Raw genomic sequence first — 22,458 nt, 5'->3', positions numbered from 1 at the left:
TTTTCTTTATATTGTAATATATATTAAGCAATAGTGAGCTCTCTGCCACTGCAAGTATGTGAGCAAAAACTAAACAAATACTTTGGGAGAATATTTAAAAGGACCAAAGCAGGGATTAAAGGCTTTGGGTAGATGGATTAGATAACATTGAAGGTATACAGTCAGACTGATTTACTACCAATAACTTGGCTTTCAACTGTTGTACATTGTTCACATTTTCTTAGGTAAGATGTAGGAAGGAAGTTATTGGAGGACTTTAGAATATGTTAGCTGAAGAAATATACAAATAGGCAGTTAAAGGTAGTTGGCTATTTGAAAAGTAGGAAACTACTCACAATCCTACCTCATACTACCTCATGCTACAATAAACCTCTGAGAAAGTAACATTGACTATGGAATACTTCCAATGGAGTTGGATAAGCTCTAAAATGGAGCCCCCAAACTTAGCTTCTAGCCCAGTTTTGCTACTGACTTGCTTTGTGACTTTGAGTAATCACTTTTTCTCTCTGCATTTCAGTTCCTGTCTCTATAAAATGAGGCTAATATACCCTTATCTGCTAACCACCAAAGAGTATTATGAAGATCAGATGATTATAGTAGATGTGGAAGGGTTGTGTAAATTGTGACTGGGGCAGTAATGGGAGTGAAAAACTAACACAGTTTAAATATCTCTAAATTATCAGACACCATAAAAGGTGCGTTTGCCTACATTTTTCATTCAACCCTCATAAGAAATTATGAGATAGGTAGTATTTTCTACTTTTTAGAGATGAATAATTTGAGGCTTAGAGAGGTGAAGGGATTTATACGATCTTTAATTAGTTATTAGGGACGAAAGTAGATTTGAAATATAGGGCTGCCAGATGACCAAGGCTTATATGGTTTTTCTACTGTGCTACACTGCTTGTACATAGGAAAGGGGCCTGAGAGAACTTGCAAAAAGCCAGAGTGGAGACTGGTATCATGGCAACCTGGCCAATTTCCTGACAACTGCAGACCCAAAAGTTGATGTCTGACTGGTTTAAAGGTTAACACCACCACTGTTGTCCCTTCACCCACTAGTGTTTCTGGCTTGCTGCTTGCTGTTCCTTTATACCTAGCCCTACTGAGCAATTGGACTCCAGAGGGAAATTCCCTGAAAGTAATCCCTAATGTTTGGGGTTTTTTGCCCCACCTTTCTAGCTCACCTCAGTACAGTTAATGTCTGGGAATTTCAAAGGGCACATTGAGCTCCAGGTTATCCCCAGAGCTTTCAGCTGTGTTTTTTCCTGATGTCTCAGCTCCAATATAGAAGGCAGAGCTGGAAAACTTTTGTAGGTCCAGATCTGTGCATTCAATGGGGTTGTGGACCCAGTGGGAGTCGCTGTCTGAGGCACAAGAGGCCATGGTAAAGGACTCTTGTGTGGGGAAGCTACAAGTTTAGCTGCAGTCATCCTCCAGGATGGGGTTAAATGGTTGGTTCTCAAAGATGCTCTCATTCACTAGGGTCTCTGGACTGGTTTCCTGGCCAGGTGGCATGGGGAAGAGAGATTCCTTCTCTGCTACCTTGTCAGCCTCAAGCTTCAGTGAACCTCCTGCAACTCAAAGCAGAAAGTCACTGAATCACTCAAAAGCAAAGGTCCTTCTCAGCAGGCCACATTGTCCTGAGCACAAGATAGGAGCGGGATCTGAGAGGTAAGTATGTTCCCCTTTCTTCACCCTGAGGTCCAGAGCCCCTATCACCAGACTGAGGTGACACAATTACCAGAGATAAATGAGGTGACACAGTTATATCCACAGAAAGGGAAATCCTTTGCTGGTAACAAAATTTTGACAGCCCTTCTCCTCCCACAAACTTCATCCCCTGGTGTTAAGTCTGTGTATGTTATTCTGTATGGCAAAGAGACTTGTTAGCTGGAATTTAAATGATGGATCTTTAAAAAGGGAGATAATTATGGATTAATCGGATGGGTTCAATGTAATCATTTGTTCTTGACAGGAACAGTAGTAAATGAAGGCAGAAGAAACAAAGAGTAGAGTATCAGAGAGATGTAGCATGAGAAAAACTCAACTCTCTATTATTAGTTTTCAAAACAGAAGGGAATCATGAGCCAAAGAATTTGAGTATCATTGAGAAGATGGGAATGGCCTTCAGCTCATAGCTAATAAGAAAATGGGACTTAAGTCCTATAACAGCATGGAACTGAATTTTGCCATCTGCCATAATGATCAAGGAAACTGATTCTCTGCTCTAGAAAGGAGGGAGCCTCTGGAAAGGAACACAGCAGTGCAAACATCTTGACCTTAGCCTTGTGAGACTATGCAGAGACCTAACTGAGCCTGCTGTACTTCTGAGTTGTGGAAACTGTGAGATAATAAACTTCTAAATGTATGGTAAGTTTGTTATGGCAATGATAGCAAAGAATACTTCCATCATGTATGAGTCTGGTTCAACATCAGGTACTAAACTGAGAGCATACATAATATGTGTTTGTTTGGCCTACCCACTGTGGCTATAATTTTGTTCTTTATTCAATTTTTTCCCCAAATTTTAAAATGATTTCATTCTAAATTTCTCTTAGAAACTTAGATTTTGCAACAATAAATATTCCCAAATGGTAACAATGAGCTAGAGTTGAATGGTGAAGCCCCTTTAGACAAGAAATATGATATCTATCTTTCCACAATCCCTACTCATCTCTCCTGCACACTACATTTGATATAATTCACACATTAATCTTAACCTACACTGCCCCAGTATGTGTGTAAGTCAGTGACTCTTGATAAAGAATTTCCCTCAATGAGGAAATATCTAGCTCTCCTTCCCTTGTGAAGGCCAGGAGGAAGCTGCATGCCCTCATATTCTGAGATGAGTACCACATTATTATCTTGAGGATAGATGAGAAACATAGAAGAGTTTCCATCTCTCTTCTCCTGAGGGAGGATGAAGGAGACAGACAACTCTCAAATGTTCCTTCATTTTCATCTTGATGGGCACTGAGGAGGGCCCCATTACCCATATTTCATGCTCATGCCAAGACACTGGAAAAAAGCTCTTATCTGAGAAACTGACCTCCAAAGTCAGTGATGAGATGGTCTACCATGAGCTACAATGTCCCAGGAGCTCCCAAAGAGTAGGAGAGAGAAGTAGAGTTTTAGAAGGATTATGAAGAAACAACAGTGTTCCCTTTGTATCCTGAACCAATAAAATACTTGATTTATCTTTGTTTAAGCCAGCATCACAACCAAATATATCATCTGGATTTTTTCAATATCATGTGGCAGGCCCCAGAAACAAACTTACCAAGGTACAAGAGGAACCTTCCCACACAGATAAGAATTGCTTTGGGCCCAATAACTTGTTGTAAGAAGAGGCATCCTGAGCAACCTTGCATTTAGTAAACTTTATCCTCCTCCTTATTAAGCAACTCCATTCACTAGTTTGAGTTCCTGTTTTGGTGTTTCTCCCTAGTTCTAAGTTTCATTAATAGTACTGAAACTGCACCAAACACCAGTATTCTAGGCTGGTACTCCTACCCCTTATCTTCTGGTCTTGACCAGTCACTATCCTGTCTCCTCTATCTTTGCCCTCAGTGAGCCGTACTTACTGTCTTACAATCTTGGATAATAGCTGATGTTGTGCTATACATATATCACAATGTTGTTATGACTTTAAATGTTACCCTTCACCTGGAATTTCACATGGCAATCTGGCATCTCTTAGGGCATCAATATTGTCTGCGGAAGTCTAGGTTTCCAACTGTTCTGGACACTGGGATGTTAGTTACCCCCCATTTGGTAAACTATTATACTGACACAAGTTGCCATAGACCTCATTCACTTTTGTTATAGTAATCTCTCAGATATAGCCAGGCCTTCCTCCATTCCTAACATGCTCCCTAATCTAAACCTACTAGTATAGATATGAAGATTTGGAAAATAACCTTAAAAAACAATCAATCCAATACGATTTATCCTTCTCAAGGTTAGGAAGAAATAGGCCCAATGAGACTAGATGACTTGTTTAGTGATTATACAGTGATTTAAAGGTAGATTTAGAACTGTGTTCTCCAGATTCCTTTCCCAAGGGATTTCCACCCATGCCGTTCTCCTCTATGAACCCCTAAAATCAAATTAACAAGGGCCCCTACTCTCAGCATTGTCCTGAGTCATCTCTTAAGTATCATGATTTCTATTACTATCCCAGATAGATCCCCAGGACAACAGAAGACTACTCTTGGGGTTTTCCAGTATGGTAGATAAGGCCTATTAAATTTTGACCTCAGAAAATCCCTCTCTTCTTTCAATAAAAACTTGTTCTTGATTCATGTGAAATGTGGAGTAGCCACCCTTACTACGCTGACAATTTCTGTTGAAGAATTGCTTGCAGTAGAGGAAGAAGAGCCCCAGGAATGCCAGGATAAACACCACTAGCAGACTGCTCCCTAGTGCAACAAGTGCAGCCTCCTGAGGGGGCACTGTGGGTGCATCTGCCTGCACTAATCTCAATTGGAAGGCACCTGTGAGACAAAAAGGTAGGACATGTCACTTAGGGTGGGCAGTCAATAATCACCCTGACACTGGGCTTGAACTTCCTCAGGCTATCACCCCTCTCCCTAACACCTCTCCCAATTACGGCTGCAATGCTAATTTTACTTCTTTGTTTAGCAAACAAAATTATAAAGATAGAAGCAGAAAAATGTATATATGCTTCTGGTATGATATCAATTCAAGGAGTCAATTGAAGATCCACATATCCTGTGGTCTTTCCATGCCACATCTCATTATACAACCTAGAAAAATAGAAACAAGCTAAAATGTTCATAAGTAGAGCATAGGATAAATAAATCAGGATATAATCCTAAAATATAATTATATAACACTTAAAGGAAAAGATAATTAATGATCAATATAAATAATCCAAAGAAGAAAAAAGAAAATTGGAAAAAGAGAATATATATCTTGATATTTTAATAAATCATTATAAATATATAATAATTGTGTATATTGCTTATAAGTGTGCACATATATCACAAAAGAATACAAGTATTAAAACAGTAGAAAGTATGACAGAGGCATAGTGCTCACGAGTTATCCAGATGCTCCCCTGAGTTATCCTTATACTCTTGAAGTAAGGTCATTATAACACTTCTGGCCAATGGACTATGAGTGTAAATCATGTGTGTTATTTCCAGACTGAAACAGATAAGGGTCAGTCTGTCTCTTCCATATCTTCCCTATACCATTTATTTGGAAGCTACCTAGTCTAGAAAGCATAATCACATGATTGAAGAAGAACTTTGCATAAGGAAAAAAAACTTATTATATTAAGTCACTGAGATTTGGAAGTTTATTTGTTACTGTTACTACCAATAGAATACATAAAATTTCAGGATAATGGTTGTATCTGGGAAGGTAAGTAGAAAATAGAACTCAAAGAGGATCTAGAAAGGAATTTAAATACATGTATGGAGTCCTTGTTCTCTTTTCAAAAATCTGAAGCAAATATAGAGGGTGCCAAAAATGTATACACATTTTAAGAGCTGTTATTTTTGTAGTACTTTTCAAAGTTTGATGAAGGTACTGTTATTGGCCCAGTGTACCTAGACATGATACACACACCTATTTTACCTGAAATTCCTACTGTTTGGGGGAATGATTAATTTTACTTCCAACAAGATCTCTTAAAATATGTATGCATTTTTTGACATGCCTGGTAATATAGAAAGTTAAGATGTATTAACTCTGGCTGTTGGGTAACTATGCATCTTACTATCCATTTTCTTGCATTTTAAATATTTCCACATGCTTGAAATATTTCATGATTTTAAAAATAATAATTAAATAAGTATGCAGATAGATGATAGACAAAAATAATAAACAGATAAATGGATGGAAATTTAAGCATAGATTATACCCTAGTTCTTCATTTAGCCTTTTACAAGCTTTAAGACCTAGGAACACTTGCAATTTTTTTGTAGTAATAATAATACTTCATAATTGTACACGTCATAATTTACAAAAGGCATCATAATATCCTTTGTTTCATTAGACCTAGGCATCCACCCTATGACATATAACTCATTATAATGAGTTTCATTTTTCAAATGAGAGAAATGAGATTCAAGGAGTTTGAATGATTTACAGAGGGTTACATAGATAATACGTTATGATATCAGAATTCAGATATACTTGATTCCCTTGCCACTTTATGGAAAGGTGTATGAGAGGAAAGGAAAAGTCTTTAGTACTCTGTTGTGCTATCGCCTGATGGGTTGGGGATGAAAGGGGAGAATAGAACTGGATACACACACTGAACTTCAGATGTGGGACTCTGTTACGTACATGGGTTGCACTTTTGGTCCTGCAGGCCTCCAATGCATGTCTTTTGGTAGAACCTGTGGTCAGAGCAATTGCAAATGGCAGAGTGATCAAATAGACAACAAAATTGGACTACTCGTCCTGGGCTCATAGGCAGCTTCCATGCGTCTTGCACTCCTGAAAGTCAGCACCCACCCTTTCATGTCATATTGCTGCTTCTGTGTCTGATACTGATTCAGAGGCCCAGACCCTCAATCTCTTCCTCTATTCACCATACTGTAAAGGAAAAAGAGGAACTAATCCCACAAAAGAGGGGAGTATTGCTTTGCTACCAACTGCTTCATAATTGATTTTAAGTCTACAGTGAGATTTATCTTTAATCTTGGGCCTGGGATAAGAATGCCAGCATGATGAAAGTTATTTAGTAATCATTTGTGGATGACAATGTGTTAGGAACTTTATAGAGGCATTGTGGGGAAATATATTTTCTCTTTTCTGGGAGATTAAACTGAATATGATGTAGACAGAATATTTCAAGTTGATTCTGAGAGGTGAGGATAAAAGAGGCTTCCAAAGGCTAGAAAAGGCCTAGAAGAGGTTGACATAATATACAACAGGCTCACCTGGGAAGACAGTCCCCACAGACAGCATTAGAGGTCGCTATGCAATTGGCCTTCTGAACATGATTGATGACAGCACAGGTTATGCAAGTCTGACATCTGTGGTGGCCCTGGCTGCTTTTGTACCTGCAAGAAGGGCAGGCTGTGCAATATGCATCTCCACCCTCTCCATAACCACAATCCTGTAGAGAGATGGGGATCATAAACATTGCTCTGGAGGAACTTGGAGACAGGATCAGCTATGGGACAAGTGGACAGGATATAGAGTAGTATAATATTTTTCAAGCTACAAGTTGCAACCACATTACTAGGTCATGAAATAAATTTACTTAGTTGCAGCCAGCATTGAAAATTGAAATAGAACATAGTAGAATAATGATATCAAATATTGAAGTGCATATCATGTAGTAAAGCATAAGCTAGGTTCTACTATGACAAAAAGCAAACCTCAAATCTCAGTGTTTCAAAAAAATAAAAGTTTATTTCTCACACTATTTGCATACCAGATAGTTTGTGAAGGCTCTGCTCCATATTATCCTCAAAGGGATACCCAGCATGTACAAAGGCTTCATCTTTGTACTGTCTTTATTGGAGCTTGCAGGACAAGAGATATAGTAAATTGTGTACTAGCACTTAAAGACTTCCTCTAGAAATCTAATTTTATTTTTTTCACATGTCCTTGGCCACATATATCAACTGGTCATTAGTTACTACAAAGGATATAAGAAAGTGGAATTCTATAGTTCCAGAAGGTGGAAATATTTGACAAATAATTATAATCACAATGCATGTTAGTATTATTTTGTAAAATGCTTACAGATAAAATATATGTAAGTATGTGTTAGGTTGTGATGAAAAATTTATTTCTCATTCTAAAACATAGTAAGAAACGTTTGATTGCTAATGGTATAGATGATAGATGGGTGATTCAGCTGACTCTCATCTCAGCTCTGGTATTGATTTAGTGTGACTCTGGCCAGTACCACCCCCCCTACTTTCTGGGCATCAGAGGTCCAAACTCCTTACGAATTTAAAATAGATGGTTTCTAAAGATTCTTTCAGCTCTGACAACCTAATCTCAATTACAAACAAGAATCCTGCCTGATAGCAGTCATAGCTCTTTTTCAAAGACATAATTCTAGTTGTCAAGGAATATTAGCTATTTTCTAGTTGTGACAGAAGCTGTGTGGTAGGTCACGAAATCTATTCTCCATTTTTCCTGGGAACAGCACTATCCAACATTTCATAACCCCACCACAGTTAAGTACATGCGTGATTTCTAGCCTATGGACTATATATAAAAATGATACATGCCACTCCCAGCCCTGGCTCCCAAAACACTTCCTATGTCCTACTTAACATTCTTCATATTTTCATTTTTTGGTGTATTTTGTAATACAAGAAAACCTTGGAGTCCACATAAAAAATAACAGAGGAAGTCAGCAAAATGAAAGAATAGGCAGCTTCAAGCTCTTATTTTCCCAAGAAACATACAAAAATAAGAAGAAACTGTCAGAATCAAAGTCATCAGAACTCTGGAAAATAGTCAAAGGTTTACATCAACCATAAAATGCTGAATGAAGAAAAAGCCCATTTGAAAATGATAGGGGTGATCCCAGAAATCACCCTCCCTCCACCCATCCTCCCCCCTCCCCTCTCCCATGTGAATCTTTCTAAATGTGGAATATAAATGTCTTAACACAACGACTATGAGAATGACATGAAGGCTATGTTGGCAAATTGGATGAAAGTATTTCAAACTGTATATGGAAACAACACCTTGTACCCCATGATAGTATTAATGTACACAACTATGATTTAATAAAAAAAAAATAAAATAAAGAAAAAGAAAATGATAGGGGATCTTTGTGGCCTTTTTACTTGCTCTTGTTACATACTTCACCCCAGAGGAGTGGCAGTCCAAAAGTTGTACAAGTCTTAAAGTGTTGTCAGCCTGTGTTCCTAGCATGAGGCCCTCATCTCTGGTTCCAAAGTGAGCAAAGCAAAACTTCTTCACAAATTATTGTGTATGTCAGTTCTAATTTATAGGGGGGCTACCTGAATGACTGATACAAGGTGCTCATCAATGTTTCACTCAATTCAGAATGTAGATTGAAAATGCAGTGAGTATCATTTCAAAATGCTGCAGTGCAACTAACAAACTACAGCTGTATAGAGAAAAAAGACATACAACAGACTGCCTAAATCTGGGAGCAAATGCTGGGGAAGATTCTTTGAGAAATGATGACATTTGAAAGCATCCATATATATGAAGAGATTTAGAAAAGCACATGCATGCACAGAACAAGATGCATGCTCTGAATAAATAGAGGGTGTCAAAACATGTATACACATTTTAAGGAAGGAAAAACCTGTATTAAAATTGTAAAACTCAATATATACTGATCACAAAAGATGAATGAATACAAGGCATGTTTGTCTTCTGAAATTGCAAGAGGTACTCAAAAGTGGTTACCACTAGCATCTAGATACTTGTGTTTATGAACTACTGTTTGAGCAATGTTGACTAAAGTGTCCACTTGTATTGCTGCTCATATAATTGCTATGTGAAGTACTGCCAATATAGCCTGTTTTGTCTGATACACCACATTCTTTAAGGTTCCCCACAGGCAGAATTCAAGGAATGTTAAACCAGGACAACGTGAAGGAAACTCAACTGAACCTCTTCATCCTGCCCATCATCTTGGAAAATTCTCATGGATGCAAGGCCTTATGTCTTGGTGCATATAATAATTGTAAGATGAAGAGTTCCCAGATTTCTGTTTTAAGAATGTGTCATATGTGTTAACTTCTGTTTCATGTGTCCCATGTTTGGAAGACTTCTCTGGCAAGTGTGTAAACTGTTCTGACACTGTAGGAGAAGCAGCAGGACTTGGTGCTGTATGAGCCCTCTCAGATCTTCCCTTGTGGAAATAACATAGTACCATGAGTCTCATACATATCATGAATGTATTCAATTGTTAGGCATGTTGGAGACTCTGTTGTAGACTCAAGCTTCCTCCACTTCTACAATGTTCTTGAATTTCAAACACCACCACTTCAAAATGTTCCTGTGCTCCTCTAACAACAATCATACTTATAATAAAAATTGCCACTTTTCAATGAAAGGAAAATCACAAAACATAAAAAAAAATACATGTGGCAAATTAAAAGGAACAAAATAAAAGAGCAGAAATTTTTCCCAAGGAAGCCAATACTAGATAAAGACTAAAAGAACTGTCTTAAACATGTTTTTTTTAATGGACAAATATGCAAAAGAAGTGAGGAAATAAATATATGAATAAAATGAGCAAATCAATAAAGAAAAAAATATTTTAAAAGAACCAAACAGAAGTACTGAAGCTGAAAATGAAAAATTTACTACAGTATTTAGGTAGAAGAAAGAATAAGTAAAGTTGAAGGCAGTACAATTCAGATTATCATGTCTGAGGAGAGTAAAGTAGACAGAACCTAAGGAATCTGTAGGACCCTACCATGTTAACCAATATACACATTACATCCCAGAAGGAAGAGAGAGAGAGAGAGAGAGAGAGAGAGAGAGAGAGAGAATATTTGAGAAAATAATGGCTGACTTCCCAAATTGGGTAAAGATATAAATTTACACTTTTAAGATGATCAAGTGTATCTCCAAGTAAGATAAACCTAAAAAAGACCGATATTGAGATGTATTATAAATAAAATGTTGATAGCCAAAGACAAAAAGAAAATATTAAAAGCAGCAACACTGAAATGACTTGTAAAGAACAAAGAATCCTCAATAAGATTAAAAGCTGGTATTTCTCTAGCTTTCTATTGATTCATGTTTTTCTTAAACTGATTTTTATTCATAAACTGAAGTGACTCAAAGTCAGTGAATAGACATATTTAAGTGTAGAAAGAAATAAACTGTTAGCCAAGAATTCCATATGACACAGAAAATCACTCAAAAATAAGAGAAAATCAAAATATTCCTACATAAACAAAAACTGAAGGAGACTGATGTCACTACATATAAACTATAAGAAAGGAGTCCTTCAAATTGAAATGAAAGGAGACTGAACAGTAAGTCAAAGCCATAGAAAGAAATATTTCTAGTAAAGATAAATATTTGGAAAAATATTGTTTGTTCAACTTATATGAAATATCTAGAATAGGTAAATTCATGAACACAGAAAGTAGACTAGAGTGGCTCCCAAACTTTTTGTCACAAGGGACCAATTTCATGGAAGACAATTTGCAGTGCAAGAAATGGGAAGCAGTGTAAATACAGATGAACTTCTTCACTCATTAGCAAGTCACTCACTTCCTACTGTGTAGCCAGGTTCCTATGTTTCATGGAAGACAATTTTTCCATGGATAGGGAAAGGGGTAAAGGTGGTGGGAGTGTAGGTGGAGTTCTACATCTAGTTCCTAACATGCTATGGTTCAGGGGTTGGGGACTGCAGGATTAGAGAGTACCAAGGGTATTGATGCAGAATTGGTAATTGTTGATCAGAGTTTCTGTTTGGGGTGATGAAAATATCTTGGAAATAGACAGTGGCAATGGTTGCTCGATATTGTAAATGTGATTATTGCTACTGAATTACACATTTAAAATGGTTTAAATAACAAATTTGATGCTATATACTAGCGGTTCTCAACCTGTGGGTCGGGTCCCCTTTGTAACAACGAAAATACATCCTGCATATCAGATATTTACATTATGATTCATAACAGTAGCAAAATTACAGTTATGAAGTAACAACAAAAATAATTTTATGGTCAGGGGTCACCACAACATGAGGACCTATATTAAATGGTCGCGACACTAAGAGGCAGTAGGAAGGTTGAGAACTACTGTTATATACTTTACCACAATTTTAAAAAATTAATAATGTAATACACCAAAAACCATAGAGTTGCATACTATAAATGGGTAAATTTTATGCTATAGGAACTATGTTTCAATAAAGCTATTTTTAAAATGACAGAGCCTTCCTAAGCCTGGGTCCCTGAATGACTGAAAAGAATCCTCTCACTTACTCAAACTGACTGGAATTAGAAAAATAAATAAACTGATAATCTGTTATTTTAATACTTTAGTTACAACAACTAGCATTATCTTAACTGATACACTACAAAATCTGTACTTTCCCAGAGGTTGGAAAAGTGAGCATCAGCCAGCTTCTAAACTCCTGATATCCTATCTCTTTGTTTGCCTACTCTGGCCTTATTCAATGCCTTCCAGCCCACTTATAATGATCCCATCCACCCCACCCTAACTCTGATGAATATTTGGGTCTAAAATGGGTGCTATCTAGGTTTCTTGGGAAAGCAACAGGCTTCTTGAAGCCTCTGCTATCTTATGTGCAATGCCAGAATGGGGTTATCTGCTTTATAGGATGGGCTGAGAATCAAAGTAATAGGAAATATGGAGTGCTAATAAAGCATTGATTCAGAGTAATAGAGCCCTTGCTTTTACTCCTACCTGTACTCCAGTTGGGGATTCATCGATTCATAGTAAAAGCAAGGCCTCTATTACTTGCTTTTACTGACCAGCCATGTGACCCTAGGCAAGCCACTAGTGCTAAGTATTTTTGTCAAATTGGAAATAATGGGAATTGGGGGTCTCTGGCAGCTCAATTTACAATCAACAAAATGTGGAAACAGCCAAAATGCCCACCAACCCAGGAATGGATTAACAAGCTGTGGTATATCTATAACACAGAATACTATTCAGTTACTAAAAAAGATGGAGGCTTTACATCCTTTGTATTAACCTGGATGGATGTTGAACACATTATTCTTGGTAAAGCATCACAAGAATGGAGAAACAGGAATCCTATGTACTCAATTCTGATATGAGGACAATACATGGTGGAGGATGGAGGATGGGGAGAGGTGAGAAAAGGAAAGAGGGAGGGCGTGGGGGGACAAGGGGTACACATTTTGGGGGTGGGATACAATTATAAGAGGGTCCTTATCTAACAAAGACAATGTAACCAGGTTCTGTGTACCCTCGATGAATCCCCAACAATTAAAAAAAAATTGGGCTGCAAAGGAGAGAAATGGAGTGGGAAGGGAGAGGAGTGGGGAGGTTTGATAGAGGGAAGGTAAATAGTGGGACCACACCTATGGAGCATATTGCAAGGGTACAAGTCAAGTCTATCAAGTATAGAACATAAATGTCTTAACACAATAATCAAGTAAGTGAGGCGAAAGCTATATTAATTAGTTTGATAAGCACTCCAAATTGTATTTTAAAAAATCAACACACTGTACCCCACATATGCCTGAATGTATTCATGGTCTATGTGTATATGACTTAATAAAAAGAAAAATAATTGGAAATAATGCCACCTAACACTCTTTCTCTGTCTGTCACTCTGTCTGTCTGTCTCTCTGTCTCTCTCTCTCACACACACACACTTCTGCTTATATTATAAAAAGAAACAACAGAAGAGTAAATCATAAAATTAAAACTAAATCCCCCAAACAAAAACAAGACACTGGGGAGAAGATGAATTATCTACAATGGAAAACAAGAAATACATTGAACTGGACAAGGATAAATGTAAGACTTTTGTAAACATGCACTTTATTTTATTGATTTGACTTTGGAAGATTTTAAATATTTTACATGATCTTTGTAGGATCAAATTTAAAATGAGGCAATCCCTAAAATTTACAATTAAATGAAACCAATTGCCCTAACATGAATGAGTGTTTGTGTATGTGCCATGTTTCCCTGAAAACAAGACACTGTCTTATATATTTTTTTTTTCTCAAGAAGACACACTAGGGCTTATTTTCAGGGAATCTCTTATTTTTATTAAGTATAATACAACAATCTGCATTATTCAAATACAGTTAAGTCATCTTCTTCTGGAACTTGACAGGGGGAGCCAACTTTGTTGGTGGGGCTGGCATTAGTGGTGTGTGAACTCCTTTCCCCTAGCTGTTTGCACATACACAATAGTATGCCTGCAACCATGGTTATCATACATGCACCCGTGCAAGTGTGAATGGCTTGAAGAAAGGAGCTGTGGCAGATAAAAGGTATTCCAGTCTTCCTTACCACCCAACACTGAAATGCATGGTGTGGCTATGAAGATACGCTGCATAGCCATGCCCATCACTAGATCTTATTATCGGGGTAGGGCTTATATTTAACAAATGCATAGAAATTCTGCTACAGCTTATTTTGGGGGTAGGTCTTATTTTCAGTGAAACATGGTATATGTGTTTGTGTGTGTGTGTGTGTGTATAGCATTTGTTACCATGCCTATAACATAGTAAGTCCTTAATGAACAAATGAATCTTAGGTACTTTTATTATAGAAAACAACTTTATATAGTACCTAGAGCACTGGAATCAGAAGACCTGAGCCTGAATTTTTATTTATTCACTTTCTAGGAAAGGGAGTAATCGGAGATATCTGGCAGGAATTGATAATCAACCAATAAGTTGATTAATTTATTGGTTACCATTCCCCTTTATATGATTGATTCATTCAGAAAACATTTATTAAGTCACTACTATGTGTATGCCAGGATACTACTCTAAATGTTGCAATTTAGTTATTGAATCAATCAGACAAAAAGTCATGCTCTCATGGATTTTTACAGTTCTGTATTCTCTATAAAACCTACTAAGTGTGCATTACTATGTTGTTTCACTTGAGGCATAAATAGTTGTGTTTACAAGTGGCCAGCCTGGGAAGCCTCTTCCTCATGGACCTAAGAGTCTTCATCCACAACCAGAGACACCAGGATACAGAGGACACTAAAAGAGGGATATCATCACCATAAGTGTTCAGCCTAAGATGCTTCTTTGTCCTGTGGGTCACACATTCTTCTCCTCCATCTAGAGACAAATGCCTGGGGTACACTGGCAAGAGGTATACTATAACAAGCAATTTGGTCAGAGACACACTATTCTTCAAAACAAGTAAGAGACTTTCTTGCCCCAACCTAGGGGCACCAGGTGACTCAACCCCATAAAATGCCTTCCATACCTTAGGCAGTGCCAAATAAACCATACAGACCAAAAATTATACCACTATGGACCTAGAAATTAAGTTATCTTTAGGATTGTAGCCCACAAAAGTAGGCCAGAACTTGTATGCTAAATTTGAACAGATAATTGGCTATTATAATGAAACATTTAAATAGGACCCTGAGTCTTCAAACATAATTGACAAAATGTCCAGAATGCAAAGAAAATTCACCTATGATAATAAGAATCAGGAAAATTACAACAAGAATGAGAAAAGAAAACCAATTGATATCAACATTTAGAAAAATCTGATATTGGAATTATCTGACAAGGATTTTAAGGTACCCATAATAAAAATGTTCCAATAAGTAATAAAATAAAATAAAAGTAGAAAATCTCATCAAAGAAGCAAAAGGTTTTTTTTTTTGTTTTTTTTTTAAAGAACAAGATGGAAATTATAAAAAAACTCACTGGGTAGAAATCAAGAATAGAGTAGAGATAGATGATAGAGTCAATGAACTTGAGTACAGAACAACAGAATTGATGCAATCTGAACACCAGGGAGAAAATTGACTGAAAATAAAGTGAACAAAGTCTCAGGGACCTATGGGACTATAACAAAAGAACAAACAATCATATTATCAGAGTCCCATGAAAACAAAAGAAAAAAAACATTTCTAAAAACATTTTCAAATAAAGGCTGAACTTTTTATATAGTTGGCAAAAGACCTATAGGTTTAAGAGAATGAAAAAACAAACTCCAAACAGAACAAATCTAAAGAAACACACACCAATACACGTCATAATAAAACTTCTTAAAGACAAAATAAAAAAATCGTGCAAATAGCCAAAATGAAATGGCATTACCTTTAGAAGACAACAATTCAAATGACACTGAGTTTCTATCTGAAGCTATGGAAGCCAAAAGTAAGTGATACACATTTTTAAGTGCCAGTAGAGAATAACTGTCAACTGCAAATTCTTCATCCAGTGAACGTATCCTTCAGGAATGAAGAAGAAATGTCAAAATCCTCAGTCAAATAAAAGCAAATAATTTGTTGCTAGTTGACATACCTTTAAGAGGAAATGATTTTTACAATGGAAGAAGAAGGAAAATGATTTTTAAAAAAAAAAAAAAAAAGGGTGTGGTGGTGCACACCTATAGTCCCAGCCACTTTGGAAGCAGAAGCAGGAGGATTGTTTGAGCCCAGTGCTTTGAGTTTGCAGTAAGCTATATTGACATCACCATACTTCAGCCCAGGCAACATAGTGAGAACATGTTTCAAAAACAAAACAAAACAAAGAAAAGGAGTCTTGTAGCATCAGAAAGGAAGACACTGGAAGAGCAAGAATATTGGTATATAAAATGAACTGTTTTACTCTTCATAAGTTTTATGAATCATATTTGATGTTTAAACAAATATAATAAAAATTATTATGTCTGATGACTTGTATATATATATATGTCTGTTCATGACAATGATATTTAAATGGGGAGAAAGGGAACCTAAATGAAAGTGACTTTTCCATACTTCACTTGAAATAGAAAATTATTGATAACAGTAAACCCTGGAAAGTTACATGTATATTCTATAGTTCCCAGAACAACCTCTGACCTCTGAGAAATACCCTGAAAAACATCACAAATAAATAAAGACAGAATCCTAAGCAAAATGTTCACGTAACCCACAGTAAGATAAGAAAGGACAAATAAAGAACAAGAGACAGACAAAACCAACAATTAAATGGCAGATTTAACTTATAAAATGTTAATAATTATCTTAAATACAAAGGGGCTAAGTAAACCAACTAAAAGTCAGAGATTTATCATACTGAAATAAAAGCAAAAACTATAAAATGTCCTTAAGAATCATTTCTTGAATAAGTGAGTGAATCATTTCTTAAGAAACTTAAAAAAGATCAAGTTATTATGAAATATAATTTATTGAGAATCCTCATTCTTAATTAGGAGGCAAGGGAAATTGTTTCAAATGATCCAGGCCCCCCAAATTCTTTTGCTACTAATCACTTTTGTAACCAGAAAACATTGATCTTAACTTCACCATGGTCACACAATGCTAATACAAAATTTGATGCTGACAGTGCTATGGGAGTAATTATATATTCTAAGTCAAATATTAACTTATAAAGCATAAAAGGATATTTAACTCAAAGCTATAATCAAGAATGATTTATGCTTAGAACACAAGATATTTTAATTTTAAGAATTTATTAATGTGCCATCAAATTAATATAACAAAGGGAAAATACATTAAAAACTCTATAGGTGATGACAAAATGCAGCAAAATTCAAAACCATTTCTGATTTTTCTTCCTTCCTTCCTTCCTTCCTTCCTTCCTTCCTTCCTTCCTTCTTTTTCTTTCTTTCTTTATTTTTTTTTTTGAGACAGGGTCTCATTCTGTTGCCCTGATTGGAGTGCAGTGGCTTGATCATAGCTCACTGCAACCTCAAACTCCAAGGCTCAAGTGATTCTCCTCTCACCTCAGCCTCCCAAGTAGCTAGGACTACAGGAACATATCACCACACTCAGATATGTTTATTTTAAATTTTTATTTATTTATTCATTCATTATATAGAGATATGGTCTCACTATGTTCCCCAAGCTGGTCTCAAACTCCTGGCCTCAAACAGTCTTCCTGCTTCAGTCTCCCAGAGTGCTGAGATTACAGATGTGAGCTACCATTCCCAGCTTGATTTTTAAATATATGAATAAGATTTAAAAAACACTCTGGATTCTGCTATATGTTTGTCTACTCAGGTGCCTATCATGAGTAGAGAAAAAACAATAAACAATGAATATTCAGAAAAAGAACCAATCAGAAATAACTCATAATACTGGAAATGCCAATGGACAAGTAACAGAAAAAGGTTGGTATATTTTTTTCTATCAAATAGAAAAAAGTAAAAAAAAATCACCATAAAGTCCCCATAAATTAATAATTTAATATTATGAAGGAAGGCATAAAATTAATAGATCATGAAGACATGCATTATTCATTTGTGGTCAGGCTTCTGGGATTATGAACTGTTGAAAATAAATGTAACTGTAATGGAAATCAGTACAAAAAATTCAGAAGTGTTATCTGTTAATATATTTCAAGAATTTTAAAATTGTATACATTATTTAGCATGACAATAATACTTTAATTTAAATGTCCTGAGGAAACAGTGTTAATTTTCTACAATGATTTACTTACAGTGATGTTTGTAATTCATGAGTGAAATTAAAAAAAAATAAAAGTAACTTAAAGAAAAGTCTGTCTGTGATGCTCCTAGCTGCTTATTCAAATGTCATTGCTCTTCTTCTTTACTAACAAAACATTGATTTCATTATAGGTGGCATGATGATCAGCCTCAAAAATGTATTCTTGATTGGTTTTAGTCAGTCATTCTCATCTGACAATTACTTACTTCCCATCCTCCCTTCTAGCTAGAGATAGCTATATCATCACTCAGTCCCGGACCATAAGGTATAAGGGGAAATCTGCTTCATAGCTTCTGAGAAAATACTTTCTCCCTAATAAAAGGAAAGCTATTTTGACCCTGACACTGATTTCTGATTTTGAGTGCACTGTAAAGATGTGATACTTTGAGTGCAGGCAAACATGCAGGCACAAACATGAGGACAAAACATCAAGGTGCCCAAGATGAAGTATGAAAAGATTCTGGGTCCTTGGTGACATTGCTGACCTTCCCTGCAAACTGAAAGATGCCTGTCTCCAGACTTCATTCCATAAACCAATGTAAATATGGCTCAAGTCATTGTTAAATTTTATGTTACCTTTAACTTAGGTACATCCTAACTTATTCATACTTTGAAATACTTTGTTTACAACAAAGATGGGACCCAAGCCCACCTGTACTAGGCTCTAAAGGTCTTGTGTTTATTTTTAATGCACCACAATTACTTTTAGCAAGTCACATCTCCTCCTCTTTGAACTTCAATTGTCTCATCTATTAAGTGGGGTTAATGATACCTTCTTGATGGAATTGCTGTAAGAGCCAAATGAGATAACACATGAGAGCTCTTTACCAAGTACAGACTTTTAGATGAGTACAAGCTATTTAAATAAAAAGCTTCTGAAGGAGCACAATATTGCAATTCATTAATTTTATTTGAGCTTACCAGTGGTGAAGAAATAAATGTCAGTCAAAGAGGAGCTGAGCCAAAGGTACATATCATGACGGGCTTTTATTTTTAAGAGTTTGATAACAGTACTTTGACAAATAGACCTATTTTTCTCCCTCAGAGAAGGTCAGCTTTGTAAATATGGATGACTTTAAAGGTAATGACCATGCATGTAATAGGAACGTTTGAAAGGCTTTTCATTATGAAGATTGATGTGGCATTTAAAACAAATGTTTGTTAAGCCAAATAGCTTATTCCATTTGGCCCATCCTAATATCAAACATCACCTAAACTATGATGGTCTTTCCTTCATCTTAAGATCCTTTATCCACCATGTAGGCACACTTGTGTGAGACATAATGTTATATGTAAAGAGTTAAAGTTGGAGTCAGTGTTTGTATACCTTGATATACCTGGGCCTTATTCTCTTCATTTCTGAAATAAAGTGACTGGAAAGAGAGTGGGCCAAATAATTGCTATATTTTCTTTCAGCCACAATATCATGTCACTCTCCTACCCAAAACCCTCCAAGGAGTTCCTATTGTACTTTAAAAAAAAGAACACTTCACCTATACCTAAAGCCCCCACATGGTCTGGCCCATTCATCTCTCCCTCTGACCTCACTGTGGACCACTCTTACTCTCACTCACCATATACCAGTTGCAATAACTTCCTCCTTATTCTTCCTTGAACATGCCATTTTCACCTCTGGACTCTTCACTAGCTATACCCTCTTCATAGCTGTATTATCTCCCTCTCCTTAGGAAGGTCTTCCCCCATTTCCTGATCTGAAATAACCACCCAGTCACTCTGTGTCACATCACCCTAAATTGATTCCTGTCATATTTTTATATCAAGATTCCCCATTTATTATTTGTTTCACTGATTAAAAGGTAAGATTCAGGAAGGCAAACATTTTTGCCTGTTTTGACATACCCATGATGCCTACAATTTATGCCTGTCACTTTACAAGTGCGTTCAGTAAGTAACTGCTGCATAAATGAGGTATGAGAATTCATATAGCATCTTCCAGCTGTCTGCTTCCAGCTTTTACAGCTCTAGTTGCAGCCTAAAATTTTTTTTTTTTTTTTTTTGCAGTTTTGGCCAGGGCCAGGTTTGAACCCACCACCTCTGGTATATGGGGCAGGCGCCCACCTCCTTTGAGCCACATGTGTTGCCCAACTGCAGCCTAAATTTAACACCACCAAATTCAGAGACCAACAATGTACTTGTGTAAAGAACAAGTAGATCCGGCCTTGACAACCAGTACTTGGCATAAAGTTGGCCTTGCTGGTTATTTTGCTCTGTCCCTTATATCTAACTGGGAATTTTATCCCTGGATTCTTCCTTGCACAGCTTCATCAGTATCCCATTCCTTCTAAGACAGAGGACTGTTTCCCAGTCCTAAGACCTGATATCTGGCTTGTGAACCCCAAGTGAGTGGGCCTTGCATTAATTGACATGTCTCTCTAATGCTGAGTAGTCTTCCTGGACCTCTGCATTCCACATCTCCTCTTGGGTTATCTTGCTATCTTTTGGAAACTTCCTTTGACCCTTCCCCTTCCCCTGTTAGGCTGATTTCTTGCTGAGATCTTCACTACTACTGCATACTCTTTGGATACCCTGTTTTACTTACTAAACCGAATCAGTGATAGGTGGGCCTGATTCCCCTACTCTTATCCCCTTTTAGTTGCTAGGCTTACTCTCAAGATGTACAAAAAGCAAGCATACTGATTAGGAGGACTTACCTTGGAGAGCTCCTGTCTAGGACCACACTGTTGGCAGATCACACAACATCCTTATTGGTTCCAGTACTCATTTTCTCAGCAATCCATGGTGGGAAGGCTGTGGGTATAGAATACAAGAACCAGGGAACTAGGAGGAAGGGATTTAAAGGTAAGAAATAGCTTTCATATCACTTGGCTTCTGGGTCCCTTTAATCTAGTCTTTGGCTCTGACTTAAAGGGGCTAAGTAAGCCAACCCCAAATGGTTAATGTTCATATAGTACTGTCCATGTTCCAGGAACTCTTATAAAATGTTTTGCATGTAATAACTCATTTGATTCTCAAAACAACCATATCTGGGATTGTTATTTACTTGAATTTACAGATGAAGAAGCTGAGGCACAGAAACCAAAGAACTTGATTAAATTCACAGGAGCTCCATCAAGAACTGAACTGGTAAAGGGAATTGTAAAACAAGGAGTTGGTTCCTTCCAGGAGGTATAAAATAACCACAGTACCTCATATGTGACTAGATTTTATTAGTTTAGACAGCACTTTTACATTTATTATTTGATCTATGGAACATCCCTATAAAGTAAGTAGTATAAGGATTATTATTGTCTTCATTTTGAGGATTTGAAAGCTGAAACGTGGTTTTCCTCTGCTAACAGTGTCTTTGCTTCTGTTGGCTTCTATTGCTTCTATCCTAGGAAGAATGAGTGGCAGGATGACCCAGCATGTAGAAATATTTTGACACACTAAGGTATAGAGAAGAATAAAATTACTCAGATAACAGTCCTTGGAAGGCAGATGGCATAAGGCACTAGCACTAGCATCAGTCTGAGAACTGAGAGATGTGTATTCTAATACTGGCTATAGGGTAGCCAAAAATCATGTCATGCAGGAGCAAAAGATTTTCCAGGGAATGGGACTTTCAGTGCTAACACTGGGGAAGTTCCAGAAGACTGAGATGGCTGGTTACCCTACCTGGCTCTTTCCCTTTCAACCTATGATATTTGATGAATAAGTTTATTTTTACTGGCCTCAGTTACTTAATCTGAGAAAAAGGGACAGTATATTCCTCACTTACCTTATATAGCGCTTAGGAGGAATAAATGAGCTAAGGTCTATCACACTGAAGGACAGGGTTTGTCCTGCTAAAAGAGAAAGGCAGGGTGAGGTTGTTTTATTCACTCATGTTATCATCCCAGGACAAATTTCAAGTGGTCTTTCAAAGTACTGAAAGTTCTCAATGTGCCCTTCACATCAGAGAGGAGAGTGTGCCTGTGTACCTTTGAGAGTCCTCTTGATACAGGCATCTAAAATCTCCATGGAAGCTGCTTCTGGCCTTTGAGACTCTGAAACCAAACCTTTTTTTTTTTTTTTTTTTTTTTGGTTTCCACAGCCTTAACCACATAATAAACATTATGTTTATGTGGCATGAATCCTAACATGTCCCCTCTAACCATGGCTTTGAAACCTCTCCCTAGGCAAGGTAACCTCATTGGCAGATCTCCCTATCAAGAAGTAAACAAAGGGCTTCTTTTTCTCTCTTTTTTTGGTCACACTGCTTATCCAAAGTATACAAGTTAAATTACCTTTCATTAGAAGCTTAACAAATTGCATTTATTAAAAAGACCAAAATCACAGACTCTGAACCATTTGGAAAAAATCAGTGCATCATA

At 36.8% G+C, this 22,458-nt stretch overlaps 1 protein-coding gene across 1 annotated transcript; it reads right to left on the bottom strand.

The window, feature by feature from the left end:
- Window positions 1-1,197: 1,197 nt before the first annotated feature.
- EDA2R (ectodysplasin A2 receptor) lies at window positions 1,198-20,883 on the bottom strand. Its single transcript, XM_003801313.1, is given in 5 exon segments — window positions 1,198-1,574; window positions 4,335-4,499; window positions 6,292-6,377; window positions 6,924-7,102; window positions 20,797-20,883. Coding segments are annotated over 5 exon segments (894 nt in total).
- Window positions 20,884-22,458: the final 1,575 nt, after the last annotated feature.

Source organism: Otolemur garnettii, unplaced genomic scaffold (genome assembly GCF_000181295.1).
Source record: "Otolemur garnettii isolate 467f Iridium unplaced genomic scaffold, OtoGar3 scaffold00206, whole genome shotgun sequence".
NCBI classification, from domain to species: domain Eukaryota; kingdom Metazoa; phylum Chordata; class Mammalia; order Primates; family Galagidae; genus Otolemur; species Otolemur garnettii.
Note: the sequence above shows the minus strand (reverse complement) of the source record. Positions and strands in the feature narration are given on the sequence as shown.